The sequence below is a fragment of the Ascidiella aspersa genome, chromosome 5 (assembly GCF_963924565.1).
Source record: "Ascidiella aspersa chromosome 5, kaAscAspe10.2, whole genome shotgun sequence".
Classification (NCBI taxonomy): Eukaryota; Metazoa; Chordata; class Ascidiacea; order Phlebobranchia; family Ascidiidae; genus Ascidiella; species Ascidiella aspersa.
This window is the reverse complement of record NC_139451.1, coordinates 15,949,152-15,970,422: the sequence shown is the minus strand read 5'-3', so window position 1 is coordinate 15,970,422 and position 21,271 is coordinate 15,949,152. Positions and strand designations below refer to the sequence as shown.

Here is a 21,271-nt window from a genome sequence, read left to right as displayed (position 1 = left end):
TGAAAAGTCACCAGGATCCGAGGGAAACACCAGGATCCGCGGGGTACTAACGACATTATCTCGCCTGCGCAAAGTGGTTTTATTCCAAAACGATACATAGCCACTAATATTCGTCTTTTGTTCGATATCATTGACTGCGCCGACTATTACGATATACCTGGCGCGATACTGTCTTTAGACATGTTCAAGGCCTTAAACACGGTAAATTGGGACTTCATATATACAGCCTTAGCTGCTTTCGGGTTCGGGGACAAGATTATTAAATTGATCGAATGTTTTTATCAAAATCCTTCGTGCGTAATTGTTTACAACAACTTTTTATCAAAATCGTTTAACGTTGAACGTGGCGTACGCCAGGGAGACCCTCTCTCTCCAACTTTATTTGTCCTGCGCATTGAATGCCTTGCCGCTGCGTTAAAACAGGGCCGCCAAAACGGCATCACAATAAATGGCAAAGAATTTAAAGTGTCCCTATTTGCTGACGACACTACAATATTTCTATCGGGTAGTGATCAGGATTTTACAGAAGTCTTTCGGATTATCGACGACTTCCGCGAAATGTCAGGCTGCAAGGTCAACATGTCCAAATCAAACGCCATTTATATCGGAACAAATCGTGAAAACTGTCACAAACCCATGAAACAAAGTGGTCTTCTATGGCCATCAGGCACTATTAAATACTATGGCGTTGAATTTCCCAATATCTCGAGAGGGGCAGGAATGATCAATATAGATAATTACTTGTTAGCCTTACATACGAAATGGATCTCTAAACTACTTGACGAAAACGCGGAAGCTGATTGGAAACAAGGCCCCTTTATCCAAGGTAACAGATTAGAAGCGCTTCTTAATGGGAAAATACCAACAAACAATGCAATCACAAATCGTGTACTTCCTATGCTAACGTGTTACGTTGCGCAATAACGGCGTGCAAACAACTCTTGGAAATTATAGATCCAAAGTCAAACAGCCGTCCGCTTTGGCTAAACAAAAAAGTAAAATTCCGCTCAAATGTTTTTTTTTGTGCCATAACTTATAGATTCCAATATAATTTTTCACCAGGATTTATTGAATAGAAACGGCGAGTATCTACAATATGACACATTAGTAAATAAATTTAACTTTGCACCTAACAACACAGACTTTGTCCAATTCATAAAATTAATATCGAGTCTCCCAGAAGACTGGGATTCGGGTAGCGCAACAACGTTCCGATCGTATAGAACCCAAACATTAAAATTATTTATCCAGCAGTATAACTCCACCAAATCTGTTTACGAAAAAATACAAACAACAATTATCTTTCCTCCAAAACCTCAATTAAAATGGCACTGGATCTTAAATTGCGGGAGTGCACGTCTGCCATGGGAGAAAATTTACCGCAACCTCTACAATTCAACAATCGAAAACAAACTAAGAAGCTTTCAGATAAAGTTTAACTTGGGCGCAATTGTTACAAATGACTCCCTTTATTTGTTTGGTAAAACCGAATCTAACCAATGTACTTTTTGCAAAAAGGCCACGGAAACCCTGTACCACTTGTTTTATTTGTGTCCTGTTACGTGTCTATACTGGGAAAACGTGAGTGCGTGTTTAAGTACCAAACTACGAATATCGTGTATTTTTTCCCGCGATCAATTACTTTTTGGAGTGCACAAAAACGAACCGTGCAAAACATTTGTGAATTGTGTCCTTTTATGCGCGCGATATGTTATTTATCAATGTAAATATGCCGACACTGTCCCGACTATGTTACGCTTTTTACTGTTGCTATCTTCTGTGCGAACTTCCGAGCGATATTCGGCTTTAAAAAGAGAAAGTATGACGATACACAAAATTAAATGGTCGTTAGCTGCTTGAGAGCTTTACTGTTTTGATTTGTTTTTCTTGTCCGTTTTTTTTCTCTATTTATTTGATAAAAAAAAATATATGTTCTATTTTGGCGAAAATAGGCCATACTACCTAGGGAAGCACGAAAATAAGCTCCTTTTGAGTTAAAAAAAAGTTGATTTTTTAGTTTGGAGGGGCCATGGCCATATCGCGCCCCTCTAGATCCGCCCCTGTTAGCGAATAATATAACTACACTAAACATATCAAAAGTAACAAAGTAACTCGCGGCCTCTAAAAATGTCTCTGCGGCCAACATTTGAGCCGCCGCCCACAGTTTGCCTACCAATGGATTAAAGAGTATATAGGGAAACGATATGTGAAATAGTTGACGTTATATTTACAATCCTAGACTTTTTAACACATATTAGAGTTTCTCCTTCACGCAACATTCAACCCTATAGCTTATATTCCCTGACATGTCAGGGGAAAATCTGACGTATAGGCTATCTTATGGCGAAACTAATTTATATGGTAGGCCAGTGTTTCTTAACCTTTTTTACTCGGGGGCGCACCTAGAGACGTATAAAGACATGGCGGCGCACCTTGCGAAATTTTTTAGGTGTACCGGTATTTCTCTTAAATGGCTTGCACTTTTTTATTAAATGGGTTTTATAGTTGCATATTTTTAAAGGGACTTCAGCCTTTAAGACTAAAAACGATATTTTTTCCATTTAAGACTTATTCCGATTAATTTTGGACTTGTTATGACATAGGTCTTATCTAGACTATTTTAAATATTATTCTGTCGTGGTCATTGATGCGAATTTGGCGTTATTATGTCGCTGGTCTTAATAGGCCTACTATGGTAGTCTATTATAGATTAATTATCTGATTTAGATATTGTTGCTTTGTAGGTCTTATTGCGTTTTCTACTTGAAAGGCTTGTGGAATCAATAAGCTAAGCCTAATAGGAAAGTAAAAAATATATGTTTTATACAATAGGACCTACGTTATTTTTCATTTTGCTCGCGGCGCACCTTGCAGCCTTCCATGGCGCACCGGTTGAGAAACGCTGTGGTAGGATATTGGGTTATAGAGATCTCTTTCTTTTTTTTCTTTTTTAGGTAAAGGATGGCAATTTAAAAAGTGCCATGTTATGGTGCTTTTTTATCTATGGTGCCTTTTAGCTTGGCTGAAAGATTCGTTTAAATGGGTCAAAACAAATGAAATCGAAAAATAAGATCAAAAAAAAAAAAGCACAGAAAAAATAACACGCATTTTTAGCAGATATGAAAATAGGCAAATATAGTTTTGGGACACGGCTTGTAAAAAACATATTCTCACCGAAATTGGCCTATCGGCAAATAAGCACACGTATTTATTGGCCTATCGGCAATAAATACGTGTGCTTAAGTGAGGGTTACGCAATAAGTTTGACATTTTTAGGTAAATAGGCCTACAATGCCACAGTTATAAGCAGTATATTCAAAATAAATCTAGCGTGACAGAAAAAAAATATTTTAGCAAATGAATTTGTAGGTGGAATTACTATAGCTAGGATTACACTAATTCAATTACTCTATATAAATCGTATTAATGAAATGGGTTTCTTTGGCGCTAAAGTGCTCACATCACAGTGGTAGTGGTAGGGAAACTCCCGTTAAGATTTCTCATAATTTTAAAAATTATTAATTTTGTCATCCATAATTAAACTTAACTGCGAAATTTGTCCCACAATTTGACATGTGGTCATTTTTCTCGAGAGACCCGGCGAAAGGATTTCCGTACGAGGTTTTAGAGAAAGTCGACGGTTTAGTTAACGACCAATGCATCTGGAGTTTACACAATGGCAAACACAAGGTAACTAGCTTAACATTAAATTTTGTTACTTTGGGCATATTATACCATAATGCCTTTGTCAGACCCAGGCGGTATAGCATATTTCGGCGCTGGTCTAGAATCCTACCACAGTTCTAAAATCAACGCACAAAATTTGAGTAGGTTGCGGGTTAGCGTTTGGGTGTGGGTGGGTCAAGTATTATTATATTCTTTATTTAATAATAATACTTGACCCACCTTTACCCAAACGCTAACCCGCACCCTAACCCAAAAGGTGTTTCGTTGTGGTAGGATTCTAGACCAGCGCCCATATTTCTCACTCACTAAGCTATAACCACAAATAAACTAGCACCTTTAAAAAAAAACAATATTAATTTTTAGATAGGCGAAAACTGGAGACCAGTTTAAGTTAGCATAAAGACCCGGTGCGCAGCTGTTGCATTGTCAAGTCCTATTAAAGAGATCTGGGAACTGGTCTAGAATCCTACAACAATTATTAAATCAACGCTCAATATTTGGATTAGGGTGCGAGTTAGTGTTTGGGTGTGGGTCGGTCAATTATTATTATATTCATTATTCAATAATAATACTTGACCCACCCTAACCCAAAACTGTGGTAGAATTTTAGACTAGCGCCAAGATCTGTTACATGTTATTTAACTAAAATAAAAGGCGATTCAAAAATTGCCTTGGGTCAAAACAGTTGTTAATTATTTTATAAGCCATGTTCAATGTTCAATCCAATTAACTTCTCATATAGCCATGTTTATGAAGGAATAATACCTTAGAAGTCAATAGTGAAAACATCACAAACTAATTAAAACCCAATTTAAAATCGTATTCATAGAAATTATCACTCTATATTGTAGTGTGTTCTATAAAGGTCTATTGAGAGCTCCTAATTTTAATTTGGAGCTTACTAAAATAGACTGTTTTTTTTTAATTTTATAAGGTTTTGCAGAGCAATGTGATAGGATCATTAGTTTTTTCATCTTTGCAGAGCAATGGACAATCGGTATCCATCTTTGTGTTTGACATTTCTTCGAACAGTGAGACTGCCAAACAAACTGCACAGGCATCAGCAAAGAGATTGAAAACACTAAAGCACCCCAACATATTAACTTTTATTGACAGGTACCGTATTTAACAAAACATTACATAAATGTCTAAAAGGTTGACAGTTGTGCCTATTTCGGGCTCATGGTTGATGCAGATTATTCCAGAAGAGGTTTTACCCAGGTTTTTTTACAGAATTGTTAGGAATGCAGTTAATTTTTAGGCAGTAAGATATACTAACTAAAACTTTGATTGTTTATTAGTTTCAGGGTAAGAATCGCACGTTTAGGGTAAAAAAAAATGATGCTTACCAGAAAAAAAAACAATACTTACCAGATGCACAAAAAAGATTTGTGCAAAGCACATAAAACAAAATGCATTTAAGTAGTTAGAAGTACCCAGAACCAAGGCCTCGTGTACATTTTGTAAAAAGGTTTCAGGCCAAATAATTGAGCTCAAAACCCTGGTTAACAACCACTGGTTTCATTTAAACCCTGGTTAGGAACTACTGGCCTTGTAGATGTTTAATGTTGCTTGGAGATTAGAAGATCTATTGTATTGTACTCTACTCATAGGGTTCTTAACCACCACAAGTTGGTTGGTCAGGGTATAGTCTTAAAAGTATGCTATCAGTGTAACCCAGGGGTGACGAACACGTGGCCCGCAACAGAATTTTGTGTGGCCCGCGAAGCATTCGGGTGAGGACAAGGCAGTCTTAAAGTTTCTTTGACCTGCTTCTACTCTTTGCGATGCGATATCAAAAGCTGATAGCCGGATTAAATAACGCGTATATCAGCGGTTCTTAACCGGGGGGTGCGCCCCCCTGGATAAGTAATTCTTAAGGGGCGCTTTACTTAATTATTTAATTTTATTCAGTGATTTTAATGGTTTCGTTTAGGTCAGGCACCACTCCTACAGATGTACAAACTCTGTTTTTTCCCAACTTTACCTTTTAATAATAATAAATTTAACACCTTGAGCCTGTTGCTGCTTCAGTACATGCAGTAGTAACTAGTTGAGTGTAAGCTTAGCTTGCCATTGAACATTTTTTTATGATTTTACCAGGTTTTATAGCATGAGTTAAAAGCTGTGTGGCCCGCTTACTCAGCGGTAACTGACAAAGTGGCCCGCGACAGCAAATAGGTTTGTCACCCCTGGTGTAACCGAATGCACCAATAGTAACAAAGTCAATGTTTTAAAAATGGGAAAATTAAGTTCAGGATTTGAAATAATTTATAATTTTATTTGCACATGTTATTATTGATATAAAACTAAGGCAGCGCTTATATATATATTGAATGTATATACATAAATAATATAAAATGCTATTATAAAGAAGACCATACAGTATTATTTAAAAGTTTAACTTTTCAATGTTTAGTTTTAATTATTTTACCTTTTTTTAGAGACAGGCCGCTATATTGACATCACTAAATTTTTGGGAGATATTTCAGCCTAAATTTTCATATAAATTAATGATATAGTTTTTCCTAAAAATTGTTTTTAGTTTTGCGAAAAAAATTGTCTAGTATCATGCCAAGTTAATATGCAAAATAAGTGTTTAATAATTGAAGGTAAATAACTGAAATGCTATTTGGATTTTATATTCAATATATCCATATTTTGGGTATACAAAAAAATTCGTATTGGGTATTACGGTTGGCTAAAACATAAAAAATGGGGTATCGGTCCCGAAAAGTGATGTCGGTCTCTATATTTTGGTTATTATGAATACCACCAAGGTTAAATTTGATTATAATTTTTGTAGTAAATAACTTTTTTTTTAAGTTTGGAAACCGAAAAATGCATCTATGTAGTGACAGAACCAGTTGTTCCACTGGTAAGTCACTTGAAAGATGTAGAATCAGAAACAAGCCATCTTGCCATCTCTTGGGGTTTGCATCAAATTGTAGTAAGTATAATTATAGAGAATCAAAGGGGGGTGATTGGTTTAGGGTATTTCCTTATTGTTTTATACCATTAACATCAAGACAGAAAATGGGTGAATGCCTTAAGTTAAAAATTGTTAATCCCCTTTCTTGATTTCTGGATATGCTCCTGAGTACATATTTATCTTATTTGCAGCATTCAAGCTTTAAAAACCTAATACAGCACTAACATATCTCTAAATATATTTGGCTTGGTTTGAATACATTCTATAGCAAGAGAGAGACGGAACAATGTTGCGCACATGTTGCATACATTGCTCCGTCTCAAACGAGAGTCATTGCGATACAAGTTTTTGTGTTTGTCAGTGATCCTCATCGATAAATATCTTGGGTTTTGTTATTTAAAAGATCGTCACAACTAGAAGTGTTGTGTGCAAAAGTTGAGTAATTATTCATAATTTTCAAAAATAACACAAAACATTGCAATTTGGTTGCATGTTAAAATGCCACAATCATTTTTCAATGCAAACATCAGCAAACTTTTATATCATGACAGAAAATTAAAATGCTGTTTTTTTGCTGGTCAGCACCTTTTCTGTATTACAATGTATGTTATAGGCTCTCCGATCACTGCATAATGCAAAAATCACACACATGATTTAAAATTTCTGTATGTCAAACGTGTTGCGCCATGTTTTGTTGTTATGCCATTTGAAATATTTAGGTTATCTACAAAGGCTTGAAAATTTAAATCAAAGCTAGCAAAAAATGGACATGGTACAACCTAAAATGCAATAGTGATAAAGAGCCCACAGCATAATTAATTGTTTATTTTATTTAACCACACAAAATGTAAATAGAATTTGCAAATTATTGTGCTTATTGAAGTTGTACATTATTTGTGTATCTCTTTTTTAATGTTTTTTTCCTGTTTTTGATAATTCTTGTTTTTCAGCTAAAATAAATATCTTGTGTTTAATAACAGTTTACTGTATACGGATCTGTTCATAAGTTTAATGGTGAAAATATCGGCCCAAATAGACGGCCCAAATAGAAACGTTTGAAAATAAAGCATGTCGCTTTTAACGTCTATTTGGGCCGTTATTTTCACCATTAAGTCTAGGTTTGTTGTAACAAAATAAGCTTTTACATTCCTAATAACCTAATAAACTGTAAACTACTGCTCCATTTTGACAGATCATTTCCTTTTTTACATTGAAATTAATTTTTGTTTTTAACTTAAATTTATTTTTTCAGAAAGGATTAAGCTTTTTGGTAAATTCGGCCAATGTGATTCATAACAATGTTTGTATGTCATCAATGTTTGTAGATGCATCTGGTGAATGGAAGTTAGGTAACAATACATACTATCAGTAATTTTGTTATATTAAAATTTTTATTTCAATAACATATTGTAATTTCTTTTGCTGTGAAATTTATCTCTGTTTGCTGAAAGATTGATAAGCACCTAGGCGATTGAGTAAAGCTTGCCTAAAATAATGGCAATGTAAAAAAATCTTGCTGTTATCATAGAGTTTTTCAGACAAAAAATTACTCTAATATATTAAGACGCAGTGATCATTGCTTGACCCATTTTATTGCTTTGACCCACACAAGTTTTTTAAATAGTCTTTGAACTTCATCGATGTGTGGCCTAAATTGTATCATTAGAACTTTCTATAGTAAAACAAAATCTTAAACTATTCGATATTGTGTTGCACATGGCATTTATACGGTTTTGTTTTTAAATTATAACAGAAACATGTTGAGCGATTCAATTTTAGGTCTTTAAAAACCCATGAAAGTTTTTTATATATTTTTTAAATGTCTTAGACTTTATTTCATAAAAACTTTTTAGATTTAGTAGGTCTTTTATGATATTATAAATTGATTTGTAGGCGGAACGGATTATATGTACCCTGCTTCTGGCGAAGGAAGCAACATACCTCCTATTAAAACACCACCTGCTTTGGAAAGATATGATCCTCCAGAAAAAAACACCTCTTCTGGGAGACAAAGAAAAGCAAACAAATGGTATATTTTATTAATGTTTATAATTTTAGTATGTGTATTCACAATCACAACAGAATCTTGCCCTCCAACAGAACACATAATGCTGACGATAAAAGTTCTAAAAATTTTTAATAAAAGCTCATCCTATTTTCTTATCTACCGTGTTTTGCTACGTCACTGATTCTCATACCGCTTCCCTCTGGGCCGTGTTTTTATCAGTGGCTTTCTGTGGCCGCTACACGTATCGCATGCTCCTTTTGCTTTTGTTTTTGCTCCTTAAGGTGGTTGGCGTTTATACGCAGACTGTCTTTGTCTTTATTCGTCTTGAATGTATTTTATTAATTTATTTTACATTTTAATATTTTAATTTTTTACTATTTATTTGTACAGACAAACTGATGATGCCATTTATATGGTGAAATGCATATTTGTATTAAAAGTTTTAGTCCCTTGCTGACTGATTTTTGTTCGGAGCGGTGCGCTTCTCAAGCTTTTGTTTATAATTTTGTGAATACATTTTATGATCCATCAGTTTCCAATAATTTAGTATACTTCAAAGTAGAATATTGAAAGATTCTAATCTAAATTGGAGTATCAAATTTTGCTGTTTATTTCTGGGCTCGGACAAAGTGCACTATGGGGTTAATTAAGGTTAACTTCAGGCCAATATTCAGGTAGGTTTTGTAGGGTGTAATTCTTAATTGTTGGTTACGCATTGCTGGCTGTAGTAATTTTGTATTCTTTGCAGTAACATTATTTGCCTGAAGAGTTTTTTATTACAATCTTTACACATAGCAAATGTTTTGCGAATAGTTGTTGTCACTGAAGGCCCTGTAGGGAATATTATGAATAATAACCCCCCAAACTAAATAGAAGTTAAATAATTAATAAAAATACTTTGGTTCATTATTCTAGATTCGAAACCTAGTATTATTGAACCCCTGCGATTCTACTATATATATATTATGACGCATGTTTTATTTTTTAGGTCATCTGATATGTGGGGTCTAGGTTGTCTTATCTGGGAAGTCTTCAATGGACAACTTCCTCGGACCTCATCACTTAAAGTTATTGGCAAGGTTAGTTAGACCAAGCAAGCACTACAATACATGCAATTAGGCTGCACAAGTCTTATTAGCCTTTAAATTACAAGCATTTCCTGCCCAAATTCTTTGTTTTTTATGCTCCAAAGTATACTCTCTGTCTGAGTATAAGGAATATTTGAACCCTGTCATGTTTAACCGGTAAACATGGGAATATTATTGCTTATGGCAACCCTAAAATTTATTGCTTATGGCACCCCCAAAGAAATAGGTATTCCATTTCAGTGTGCCTACTAAAATTTACTGTAGATGCTGTAATTTCAATAGTTTACTGTAATTTCAACATAAACACAACTGGAACTACACCAGCAAACTCTACACATTGTGGACAGATGAACTCTACTACTTATTTTTTAATTATTCTGTTTCTTATTATTTTTTGCCAAACAACTGTACACAAGAGTTTTATCAAGAACCTTGCCAATAAAGAAAAAAATCACATTCCTAAAGATCTCACATATCCCTTGGCTCCCTCAAGTGCTAGAAATGGCACCCTAGTTAGCCACCTAACCATGTGTGGGAGATTATATGTTGCACACTAACAACTAAGCACATAGGCTACATTAAAGCAAATTTTCATTCACATTGCCGGGTTCTTAACCCTAGAACTCTACTATATGGATTAATTCATCCTTTTGCGATTTTCTTATGGAAAGTTTTTCTTAAGCAAACCTATATTTTTTTTACTTTTATTATTTCTGTGTATCAAACACGACATCAATTCGAAAAATTGAATTTATTTTTAAAACATATGTTTTAAGGTGGAAAATGGTGAATTACCATGCTCGTCAAATGACCCCTAACCAGAAAATATTGCGTTATTCGATTTTGAAACAACTTTTGCCTACAGATGAACGACAAGTTTCACATACAAACTTGCAGCAGTTCTAACATTTACCCTTGTTTGTTTGACTTGCATATTGTGCATTCAGTTCTATTGAGTGGAAAGTCCTCAACAGTACGTTGTCAAATGCCCTTTAGGTGCAAAATACGAGGAACTCAACGTCTCCTTCTATCTCTTCTTCGCACAGCTTTTCAGCCAGTTTTACAATGAAATCTCTTCTCTTATTGGTCTTTATTTGCATATCTTTGCATAGAATTTATGCATTTAGTGCCACAGTATCAAGCAGCTTGAAAAATGCAGCAAGTGGTATATCTTCAGGATGCTGCCCTAGTAGAGTTTAGTCCCCAAGCGTTTCATCTGCTGTATTCACTCCAAACTGAGTGACATTGTAGTTGCGAACAGCCCTGTTTCCTCCTCTGCGCTTCATCAACCAAGTAGTGTCTTACAAAATCTACTACAGACAATGCTCTAACATGGGTCACCTTGTTTTAGACAAATTTTGGTGGATTCTCTAAAATCTTGGTAGATATGTCTTGACATATTCATAATCTTTGTGCAACTCTAGATCTGCATGTACCAGACTGAGATCAAAAAAATCTTTTGAGTCATCATTACAAGCTTTAATAAATTCAGTCATTATCGTTGTACCAGTGTTGTTCCTAATATTCAGCTGGTCTAAAACGGCAAATGTGAGTATTCTCTATTAGTATTAGTTTTATAGTAGCATTTGATGTCACATAATCACTTAAAGCAATTGTAGGAGGTTCAGCAGAAACATTATCACTGCTTGATGTCTTTCTCTTGTGGTGACAACTTATACACTATATTGATAACAACAAGCTAAGGTCAATTAGCGGAAAAAAGGCATGGCTCCACCAAAAACAGAGACGATATGGATTTAAAAATGACAACACGTTTAGTTAATTGGAACAGAGTCCAACCTGGAACTCTATGAAACAATAGCGATAACGAGATTTTTTTACATAGCCAGTCACGATTTTCAGGACAACACTATTTCTAGATGCAAACACATTTTAATATATTTTTACAAACTTAAACTTTTAAACACAACATTTTTGCCAGTGTTTTAGCATAAAGGTGCCATGTAATATTCCTGTAAGGGCTGTGTTGACTCAAACTCTCTACAAAATGCAATTTCTGTTAAATCGTCATAGTCAATGTAATTTTCTTAACACCATTGCAATAAGGCTATTGTATCGTGAGTAACATTAATTTTGCCTCTGACGAAGATGTTACACTATCTGTATACTTTTTGGTTACATATTGTTTGACACATCACTTTTTATATTCATGGGAGATAACACAATGCTAGCAAATTTACTCAGACAAGTTACAACTAATATGCTATAGTGTATAAACAGGCAACAGCATGATGAATTGTGTCATTTGAGGCTGGGCTGGTATAACTACATTAGTCGTTTACCAGTTACAAATTATTCTCTATTTAACTTGGACAGTGCCGATTATTTCATCTTGTGTATATTATCAATAGGGCGATTCTATTTTTACTTAAGAAATAACAAATATTGACCTAAAAAAAATTTGACACATTAGGCATATACATTGATTTTAATAATGCATTGTTGTAGTCTGCATTAGTGTGTCTTGAGAGAGTCAGTCACACAGGGCAAATCTATTTATTTTAAGATGTGCAAAATTCAATTTTTCAATTTTTTTGAGTAAATGATTTATATAATTGAAGTACAATGTAAAAATCCTGATAAATTTATAACTAAACGAGAACTTCAAAAAGGTTACCGAGTTTTTGGTAAATAATTGTTTATATTTCCTTGGTTTAAGAATACTAAAAAAATTATAGCTGGCCCAGTCCTTACTTGATATAAATAATGAGTTACCTTGGAATACAAAACAGTATAGACTTTCTTGTCTCAGTCAAAATCAGTCACTATAGGTTCTAGTTTATAAAAGAGAAATATATTTCGCCAATCACGGCATCATCAGTCTCTAAAAAACGAATACAAAATAATGTTAACACGTAAACCGGGTGGTAGATCTCACACGTAGGTAGTGTTGGCACTGTTTGTATTCCATGCTCAGGTACTGAGGGATATCTTATTGTATAGTCAATGCAAACCGAATATTTAATATATATATATGTCTACCACCTGGTTTACGTGTTAACATTATTTTGTATTCGTTTTTTAGAGACTGATGTCTTTTATAAACTAGAACCTATAGTGACTGATTTTGACTGAGACAAGAAAGTCTATACTGTTTTGCTACCATTCAAAGTCATTGTCGTCGCTAACGTACATTAGGGCGAGGAGATATCTTTTTCAAATATTCGGTTTGCATTACCTTGGAATAGTGTGTTTTCTAAATGATTTTGACAAACTTTGACCTAACAGGTAAATTTTGACTTTTTTCGCTAATTAGAAAAATAAGTGCCCTAATTGTCATTATAAAATATTGTAATATTGCTTGATTGACTAAAAATAATTGTAACACTTATTTTGGTATTGTTTTTGGTTCTAAAAGCAACTGAAAAATAAAGTTTGTGCATGTTAACAGCCGTTATATAACATTTATTGATTTTTAGATACCAAAGTCACTTGTACGCAATTATTGTGAGTTGGTTTCTGCTAATCCTGCTTCACGACCTAGTCCAGACAGGTTTTTAGAAAGTTGCAATGCTTCCAATGGCTTCTTTAACAACCACTTTGTGCAGACAAACCTTTTTCTTGGAGAAATTCAGGTTTGTTTAACTGTTTTAATGTGATATAATTTGTTAAAATTAATTTTATCTAGTTTAAATTAATTACAATATTAATTTTCTTTAAAGTTAAATGTTTAACACCTTCAAACATTTCAGTTTGGTAAGCTTATAGATGTAAAATAGAATGCTTTGGTACAGAAAGCAGAAGTGTTTGCCTGTTAATTAACTAATTATAAATAAATATTTTTTGTTTTAGATTAAAGAACCACATGAACAATCTGTATTTTTTACTGATTTGACAAAACATCTTGATGAGTTTCCCAAAATCTACAGCAAACACAAAATATTGCCGCAATTACTAAACGCATTTCAGTACGGTAACGGGGGCCCAGCAGTACTTCCACCACTTTTTAAGGTGAATATTCTTTCACAAATGTAAAGTTATATTTAAATACTTCAGCTACCCTAAACCCAACTCTTGATTTTTTCTTCCAATTGGTCATTTTATTTTACTCATCTGAGACCTTAAAACGTTTTAAATCAATGCGTATATATTCGAGTTTTCAATAATTTGCCTGTTATGTATCTTATTTTTTTAAAGCTTGGGACTCTGTTGGATGGCAGTGAATACCAGGCTATGATCGTTCCGTGTGTCGTGAAACTTTTCTCATCAACTGACCGAGCAACCAGGATTCATCTCCTTAGACAGCTTCCTCTGTTTGCTGAACACTTGCAGCCGGCGGTAAATCAGCTTAGTTTTGATTACATACTTAATATATGTTTATCTAAGATGGTATGAGTGGGGTATGTCGTCTGGTTTCTAAAGCAATAACCTCAATTATTTAAGTCTCTTGCGCGATTCACGGATGCCTTTCATATAAATCTATAACCTAAAATCTGGCTGATTTTGAACTCTAATGACTAAGGTCTGACCGGCACCACTTCACAACCCTCGCAGCATGCAAAACTTTCTTATGATTTTAGGACGGAATCGACGACTCGACAGAGTAGACTAACTAGACTTTGTAGTGCAGACTTCGAGAAGTGTCTTGATGTCTGACTAGGCACCAGGCATCAGTAATATAACGCAGATTTTGCATTGGACAGGACGTTGGTTTTGTTAACGGTGTTTATGCGGATTCTATATAGGTTTGGCATGACCATCTTACAATTGTAACTTGCAGGTTGTCAATTCTCAAGTCTACCCCAACATGTCTTCAGGTTTTATGGACACCAACCCAGCTATACGAGAGCAGACAGTAAAGGTAAATGGAGAATAGGAACTATTTGTGGGACATTATAGATGCGCTTTACCCTGTCCCGTACGCAAATTTTCCAATACGGTAGAATACTGCGCAGGAATGTGAATGTATCTGTCAATCCTAAAGGTTCCGGAAAATATTTATTTAAGATTGATAGTTTCTTAAACCCCAATATCCTAGACTCTTTTGTCTTCTATGATATATTTAGTGATTATGGATTTATGATAATGGGTTAACATTTTATACGCTTAATTGCAATCATATTTTTTGCGATATACCGTTTTTTGTACTGGATGCTTTTGCAGAATGTGTACACGTGCAATTTGACTTATATTGAAATCATATAGGGCATGTTACTTCTGGCACCCAAGCTTAACGACAACAACCTCAACAATGAACTTATGAAGCATTTCGCTCGACTTCAGTCACGTGACGACCAAGGCCCAATCAGAACTAACACGACCGTTTGTCTCGGCAAAGTGACTCCTTATTTAAGTCCACCGGTGAGTCCGTCTCTTGTCACATATGCATTTAACTATGTTGCGATTTATCTGGTTGTGGGATTGGCACTCACTAGATTCTCTTGGTTTTAGTTGAATGTCAACGATATTAAAATTCATGGTATTGCCACATGCTATTAAGACCATACATTTTTTTAAGTTTTAGTTAGATTTTTTTTCTCAAAAACGTCAATGTTTTTTGTACTTATGCTTTTATCTTGTATGTAGACCCGCCAGAAAGTCATAACATCGGCCTTCGCGAGGGCAATGAAGGATCCTTTTCCTGCAGCAAGGATCGCCGGTGTTCTGGCAATGTGCAACAACCTACAGTATTTTACTACAAAAGATTGTGCATTTAAAGTAAAGTAAAAGTTTTCTCGCTGTCCTAAAATATACGTTAAACAAATTTCTGAACCCTAAAAGGGAAACTATGATTTTAGTGATTTTTGTTACACACCCATGAATTTATAAAAAAAAACTCATTTTTTCATTGTAATCTATTTTTCGCTATTTCAGCTTGTAAAGTGGTATAATATTTCTGCTCTAACAACAATTTTTTTTAATTTTGTTGTATGTTTGTTTTATATTTAGGCTCTTCCTACTTTATGCGCCATGACAGTGGACCCAGACAAACAAGTTCGAGAAAATTCTTTCAAAACAATCAAAATATTTGTTGAGAAGCTTGAAACTGCGTCGAATGATCCAGAAGAAGCCGCCCGAATGGGTAACTCAATACTAAGAAATGTCTGTTATTTGACGTAGCACAGTTCTAAGTTAAATATCCTATATCTTTTACTTAGTTTAAAAAACAAGAATTTGAAAACCTTCGTAAATTTAGTAGCGGCTCGTAAGAGAAGAGCTTAATTTGTAGATGAGGCGGTAAACGTTTCTGCAACAAGCTCCGGTGAGGCAGCTGGCTGGTCAGGTTGGATGACTGGGGTTTCAACTCTCACCTCAAAATTTTACACCAATAAGCCAAAAGCAGCACAACCCCGAGGTATTTGGCGTTATATCGGTTGACGTGTAAGTTGTTGGATTGTTTTAGTCTTAAATCGTTTCAAATTTACTCTTTCTTTTTTAAATTAAGATCTTTTTTAATTTGATCTTCAGAAGAGAACACCCCAACTCGGCCTACAGCTGAAGCTGAAGATGAAAAGCAAATACAGAAGCCCAACTCGTCAGGTTCGAGCGATGTGGAAGATAAAGAAGTTGAGAAGGAGGCGGAGAAGGATGCTTGGGAGGATGAAGACAACTGGGATAGTTTGGAGGTTGTCCTAAAACCAACCCTTATGCGACATGCTTTAATAATCCCGACATTTTAGAACGTTTAACAAATATGATACACATATGTGTGTTTTATTTTGATAAACCACTATTGTAATTGCACTTTTTTTTATTCACCTATTTAAATTCTATCTTTATCAAAAATCTGAGCAACATTGTTTGGTTTACCACAGTAATTATAAGATGAAAGGTGATGCTTGGTGTGTTTAACTAAAAATTGTAATCCTGTTTGCATAAAATGACAGGTATAGTAATTTTGCATGTCACGATTTTTTTAAACTAGTTTGTTTGCCTTGGTGTTTTTTGTTACGCATGCCTAAAGGTTGAGGTGATGTTGGTGTGTACTGCAGGCATTTTCAACCGATTCGGATAAATTTTCAGCGGTTGCCAGGCAACGAGGCTCATACCGTGGAAAGTTGGTCACTAGCGGCCAGATAAAAGCAAAGGAAGAACAGTTTTGGGATGATTTGTATTCCAAATCCGAGGTACCACTTCTGACTAGAAGTCAAAAGCATTGTATTTTAATCGGCTTAGATAAACCTGTTTTTTTATTAGGAAAATCCCCCCGGTTCTATCAATACAAAAATCTATCCATATTTTTTGTATTGCGTAAGGTAATTTGGTGTTAGATACCGTATTTTACGGATCATAAGGCGCACTGTCAATAAATTGCTGTGATTAGTTTTTTGTTCATACTTAAGGCGCACCGGGCTATAAGGCGCACTCCTCTTTTCGTCTCTTTTTGCAACCCAACGTTGGTTCGGCTGCCATGCGGTCGCCAGCCGTTGCCTGTCAATCAGACGCAACGTGCGGTTGCAAGTAGTCGCAAATTGCTAGTTGCTTTTATCCTAGTTTATTGTTTAAGACGGTGGTTTATTTATATAATAATAGTATCGGTACTGGTTTTGAGTGTAGACAATAAAGCACTACCGTACTTGATCCATACATTAGGCGCACCGGCTTATAAGGCGCACGATCATTTTATGAGGAAAAAAAGGATTTAGATTGCGCCTTATGGTCCGCAAAATACGGTAACTATAAACAAGAGGTAATGTATTATATTAATACTTGTCTCGTGCATATCTTTACTGTTAAACCAGAGGAGTTCATGGAAGAGTCATGATAAACTATACGGGTAAACAGAATTTTTTTTTTATGGTGTTGTTTTATGCGGAATTTAAAATAGTTGCCTGTTGCCCATGCTGTCGTTTATTTCATGTACTGTGTTGATCCTCCACTCATTTAGGGTAAAGTCCGTTGCGTAGAGTTGTTTGAGTTTGCATTCATGTTCGTTTGTAGTGCAATGCATGGTATTTAATATAAAAGCCTGATTTTTTATTTGAAGTATCCACATTTTGATCTCTCATGGAAAATAACGCATGTGTTTCATGAATTACACCCTTGATAAGATTCGCACTTTTAGGTGACATCATAGTGGCTGTGTAATGCGAGTCTTGTTCAGGTACTATTAACGCTTTCTTATTGGTAAATCACAGTTCGGCCACCTATAAACGTATTATAATATTGGCTAGTATTTTTGCATGTTTTGGTGAGGTTTAAAGTTTCTTGTGTAAAAGCACGTTATGGGTTTATTAGAAATCAAACAATTCTTGTAAACCATAGCTAATTTGCTGTATAATGAGTTTAATTTTATATTTGAGTGATTGTGTATCAACTCATCCAAATGGAATCACATTTTTGACCTGACCCTTTTCAAATACAATCAAATTACGCAGCATATAATTCGTTTTAAATTACAAAAAGTTTGGGGTTTACTAAGTGTACCAATTTTGAACGTTAAACAACATTATTTAAAAAAATTGTCTTTTGTTTAGGAGTTTATTAATCGCTATCATATTTGCCAAACCTGCTTTGACAAAAGGGTCTTTGTGTTGGTCCTTGCCACTAATCTAAAAGTACCCCTAACAAAAATCGTATTGGATTTGATTTACTTATTATCTGTGTTAGATCTATCTGTGATCGGTGTTTTTATCTATTTGATATTTAACAATAATTTGTTTTGTCGATGTTCTTTTAATGTTGCCGCTCCAAACAGAAATATGTTTCACAAAACTTTAATCTCTTTAGCTAGAATCATATCATCATCGCATTTGTTGTCATCCCTAGTTAACGTTTTACAACCGGAAGTGTCAAAGTGGTTTAGAGAACTGCACTTTTCTTGTAAGCAAAACAAACTTAAAACGTTTTTTTCGTAAAACGCAGAAATCAGGACACGGCGTAGACGAGAGTAAAAAAACTGATTCGGGCGAAGTGGAGGACGCGGGGTGGGACAACTCTGGGTGGGCACGTGAAGAAGAAGTTGCGGACGTGGCATCAAGTGAGGAAGACAATGACGGCGGATGGGGAGGAGGATGGGATGAACATACTCCTAGCGGTTTGTTTTTCATTTTTAAAGCTAACCCGCAAAACGTGTTTTGTCCACGTAAATTTGTCGTTGGCATACTATAACATGGCTTCGCGCTACTACAAGTTTTGGGGTATCAAGTAAGGCTTATTGCACAAAGTGTTTTCGTCTTGAATATTTATATTATTTCATCCTTTCGATATTCAATAGGAAATACCACTGTAAAATAAAACCCTCCTTATAAATATTCCTTCAACAAATGCGTGCTGTACCATATAGCGTGAAATGTTTTGATTTTCACTATTAAACTAGAAGTCGCGGAAAGTTTTATTTACATTGAAAGCCCTGTTTTAGACTGTATCACCAACTAAATAGTTGAAACCTGGGTGGTAGCGTGTTGGTAAATAAAACGATGACACAAATATACACTTCGTTTGGGAACGCCTTGTTTTAATGTTAGAAACAGCAAAAACGCCAGACATTTATTCCGCAGTGGATGACTCCTCGTTAACACCTGCTAGCACTTACCAGTGGACAAAGCCCCAAAGCAAAGCCGAGGACCCCTTTTTCAACGATTTCTTAGAAAAGCCGACAAAGGTTTGCCACTTGATATATCAATATTATTTACCTATTTTCAGTTTTAAACGTATTTTTATCTGTCGTATTTCGACAGCATCTGGTCATAAAGGTAAAAACTCAATTATTTCGTAATCATTGGTACAAATTTGTCCAGAAATTAGGCGAAAGAAGTTCCAAGTTGTCAAAATCAAAAAACGAGGGCACGAAAATTAGGTTTGACGAAGTGAAAGAAACACCAAAGTTCAACGATACATGGGACGACGATGGATGGGGAAATGATTCTTGGGGAAATAACAATGCTGATCAAGGTAGATATAAAATTTGCGTAGCACTGTGCTATTTTTTCTAAAGCTTGTATTTTTATATTTTTTTATGAAATCTTGGAAACGTGTATGGTAAATTTCAACAAAAATGCTTTGCTTACCGTAGTGTGAAACACAGTAGTTTATTTCTTTGGGAACAAAATCGAGCAATTTCATCAAATAAAATTGCATTTTTTACAGGATTGTCGAAAGCTGAACAACTAAAACGTAACCGAGAGGAGAAGAAACTCCTGCGTAAAAAACAAGCGGATGAACGAAGATCGGCCCACAAGTCCGCACCAAAAAAGCTTGGCTCGAGAAAATGTGACTGAGGCTTTTTGATTTGCATATTGGTTTGAAAAAGATGGGCACCATGTATGGACAAATCTTGTACGGGATGTTGGCCGTAAAAACGCGAACAATCGTTAAGCACTTAGACCTTAAACAGGTTAAAATAGTTTACGAATATAATCTGTGGAGAAATTTTATCTAATGTATTCACTTACTTAGTCGCATTTTTCTCTACCTAGATACACAACAGGATAAAATGTGTTTAAAGACTGAAATATTTATATTATCAACGAAGTAAACTTGAAGTTATAAATATTTGACATGTTAGTAGGATAGCATTCCGAATAATGACTCTGTAAATCAGGGGTCGGGAACATTTTTAGCTAAGGGAGCCATAAAAGCCAAATATTATTGGTTGTATTTCCATCAGAGCCATATGATACTTTTTACATCTAGTTACAGGTTGGAAAAATATAAATTTGAACAGGGCCCTTTATTTTGTTCTCATTAAAAATACCGCAACTTTTCTTGTTTACAATTGGATTTCTTCTGGGACCAATACCCAATAGTTCAACCCGTTATTTATCCGTGTTTAACAACGCATTTACTAAATTATTGAGTGAAATCCGCACCCTCTGTATCTTTAGAAACAAAGACGAACTAAGCGACCTTTAAGAGTTGCGTCCTACACAAAACATAAAAAATCCACGCTTTTTTAATTACATTACAGTTCAATTGTAATTTATGTTTTAATATAATAAATATAAAATTATACGTGGACTTGTTATAGGAAATCTCATAAATTCGTATTTATTAGTATATGTCAACGTGCGCTATAAAATAGGTCTATATAAACAATTTTTTACAAAGCTGTATGTTTTTTTGAGTTCGGTAATTGTCGTTACCGATGAAATTGAGTAGCATATGGTACACTGGCATATAACGATTGTTTGCATGTTTGGTGTTTATTATTATAATAACGTGCAATACTGTAGAACTTGTCTGTTTTATTTTATAACCGTAGCTATCATTAAAAATAACCTTAAAACACATTTGGGTTGGAAGTTAGATAAAATAGAACGTGTTTTTTTGTTTATTTTTTTTAATTAGCAAGTTAAACTCAAAATTATGGTTTCATTATGATTTCAGAAACCTTTCTTGCGATGTTGCGTGACTTTTTTATAAAACATGTCATCCGACTGGTGTAGGGTTGTCTACTATACTAAAGCACGTCGAAACCAGATATGGAAGTGATTTTTCTATTTACTATTTTGAAGTTGTTGACCGTTAATTGTCCTGGCATGGTAAATCGTTTTCTATAAAACTATAAAATGTAGTTGTCCCCCATTCCTCTAATTGAGTGGTTTCCAACCTGGGGGTCACGAGCCACAAGGAGTTGTCTGGAAGGTCGCCGTG

General features: G+C 34.9%; 1 protein-coding gene across 1 annotated transcript; it reads left to right on the top strand.

Annotated features, from left to right (window-relative positions):
* Positions 1-3,478: 3,478 nt before the first annotated feature.
* LOC146145103 (N-terminal kinase-like protein) lies at positions 3,479-20,890 on the top strand. Its single transcript, XM_083390484.1, has 21 exons — positions 3,479-3,690; positions 4,670-4,803; positions 6,514-6,637; positions 7,872-7,968; positions 8,513-8,648; positions 9,616-9,706; positions 13,156-13,311; positions 13,529-13,687; positions 13,874-14,014; positions 14,457-14,537; positions 14,882-15,037; positions 15,263-15,394; positions 15,626-15,758; positions 15,906-16,031; positions 16,145-16,350; positions 16,654-16,942; positions 17,020-17,072; positions 18,542-18,713; positions 19,177-19,280; positions 19,417-19,570; positions 19,766-20,890. Exons 1-21 carry the CDS (start codon positions 3,574-3,576, stop codon positions 19,894-19,896), a joined length of 2,892 nt encoding a protein of 963 aa, XP_083246610.1. The 5' UTR covers positions 3,479-3,573; the 3' UTR covers positions 19,897-20,890.
* Positions 20,891-21,271: the final 381 nt, after the last annotated feature.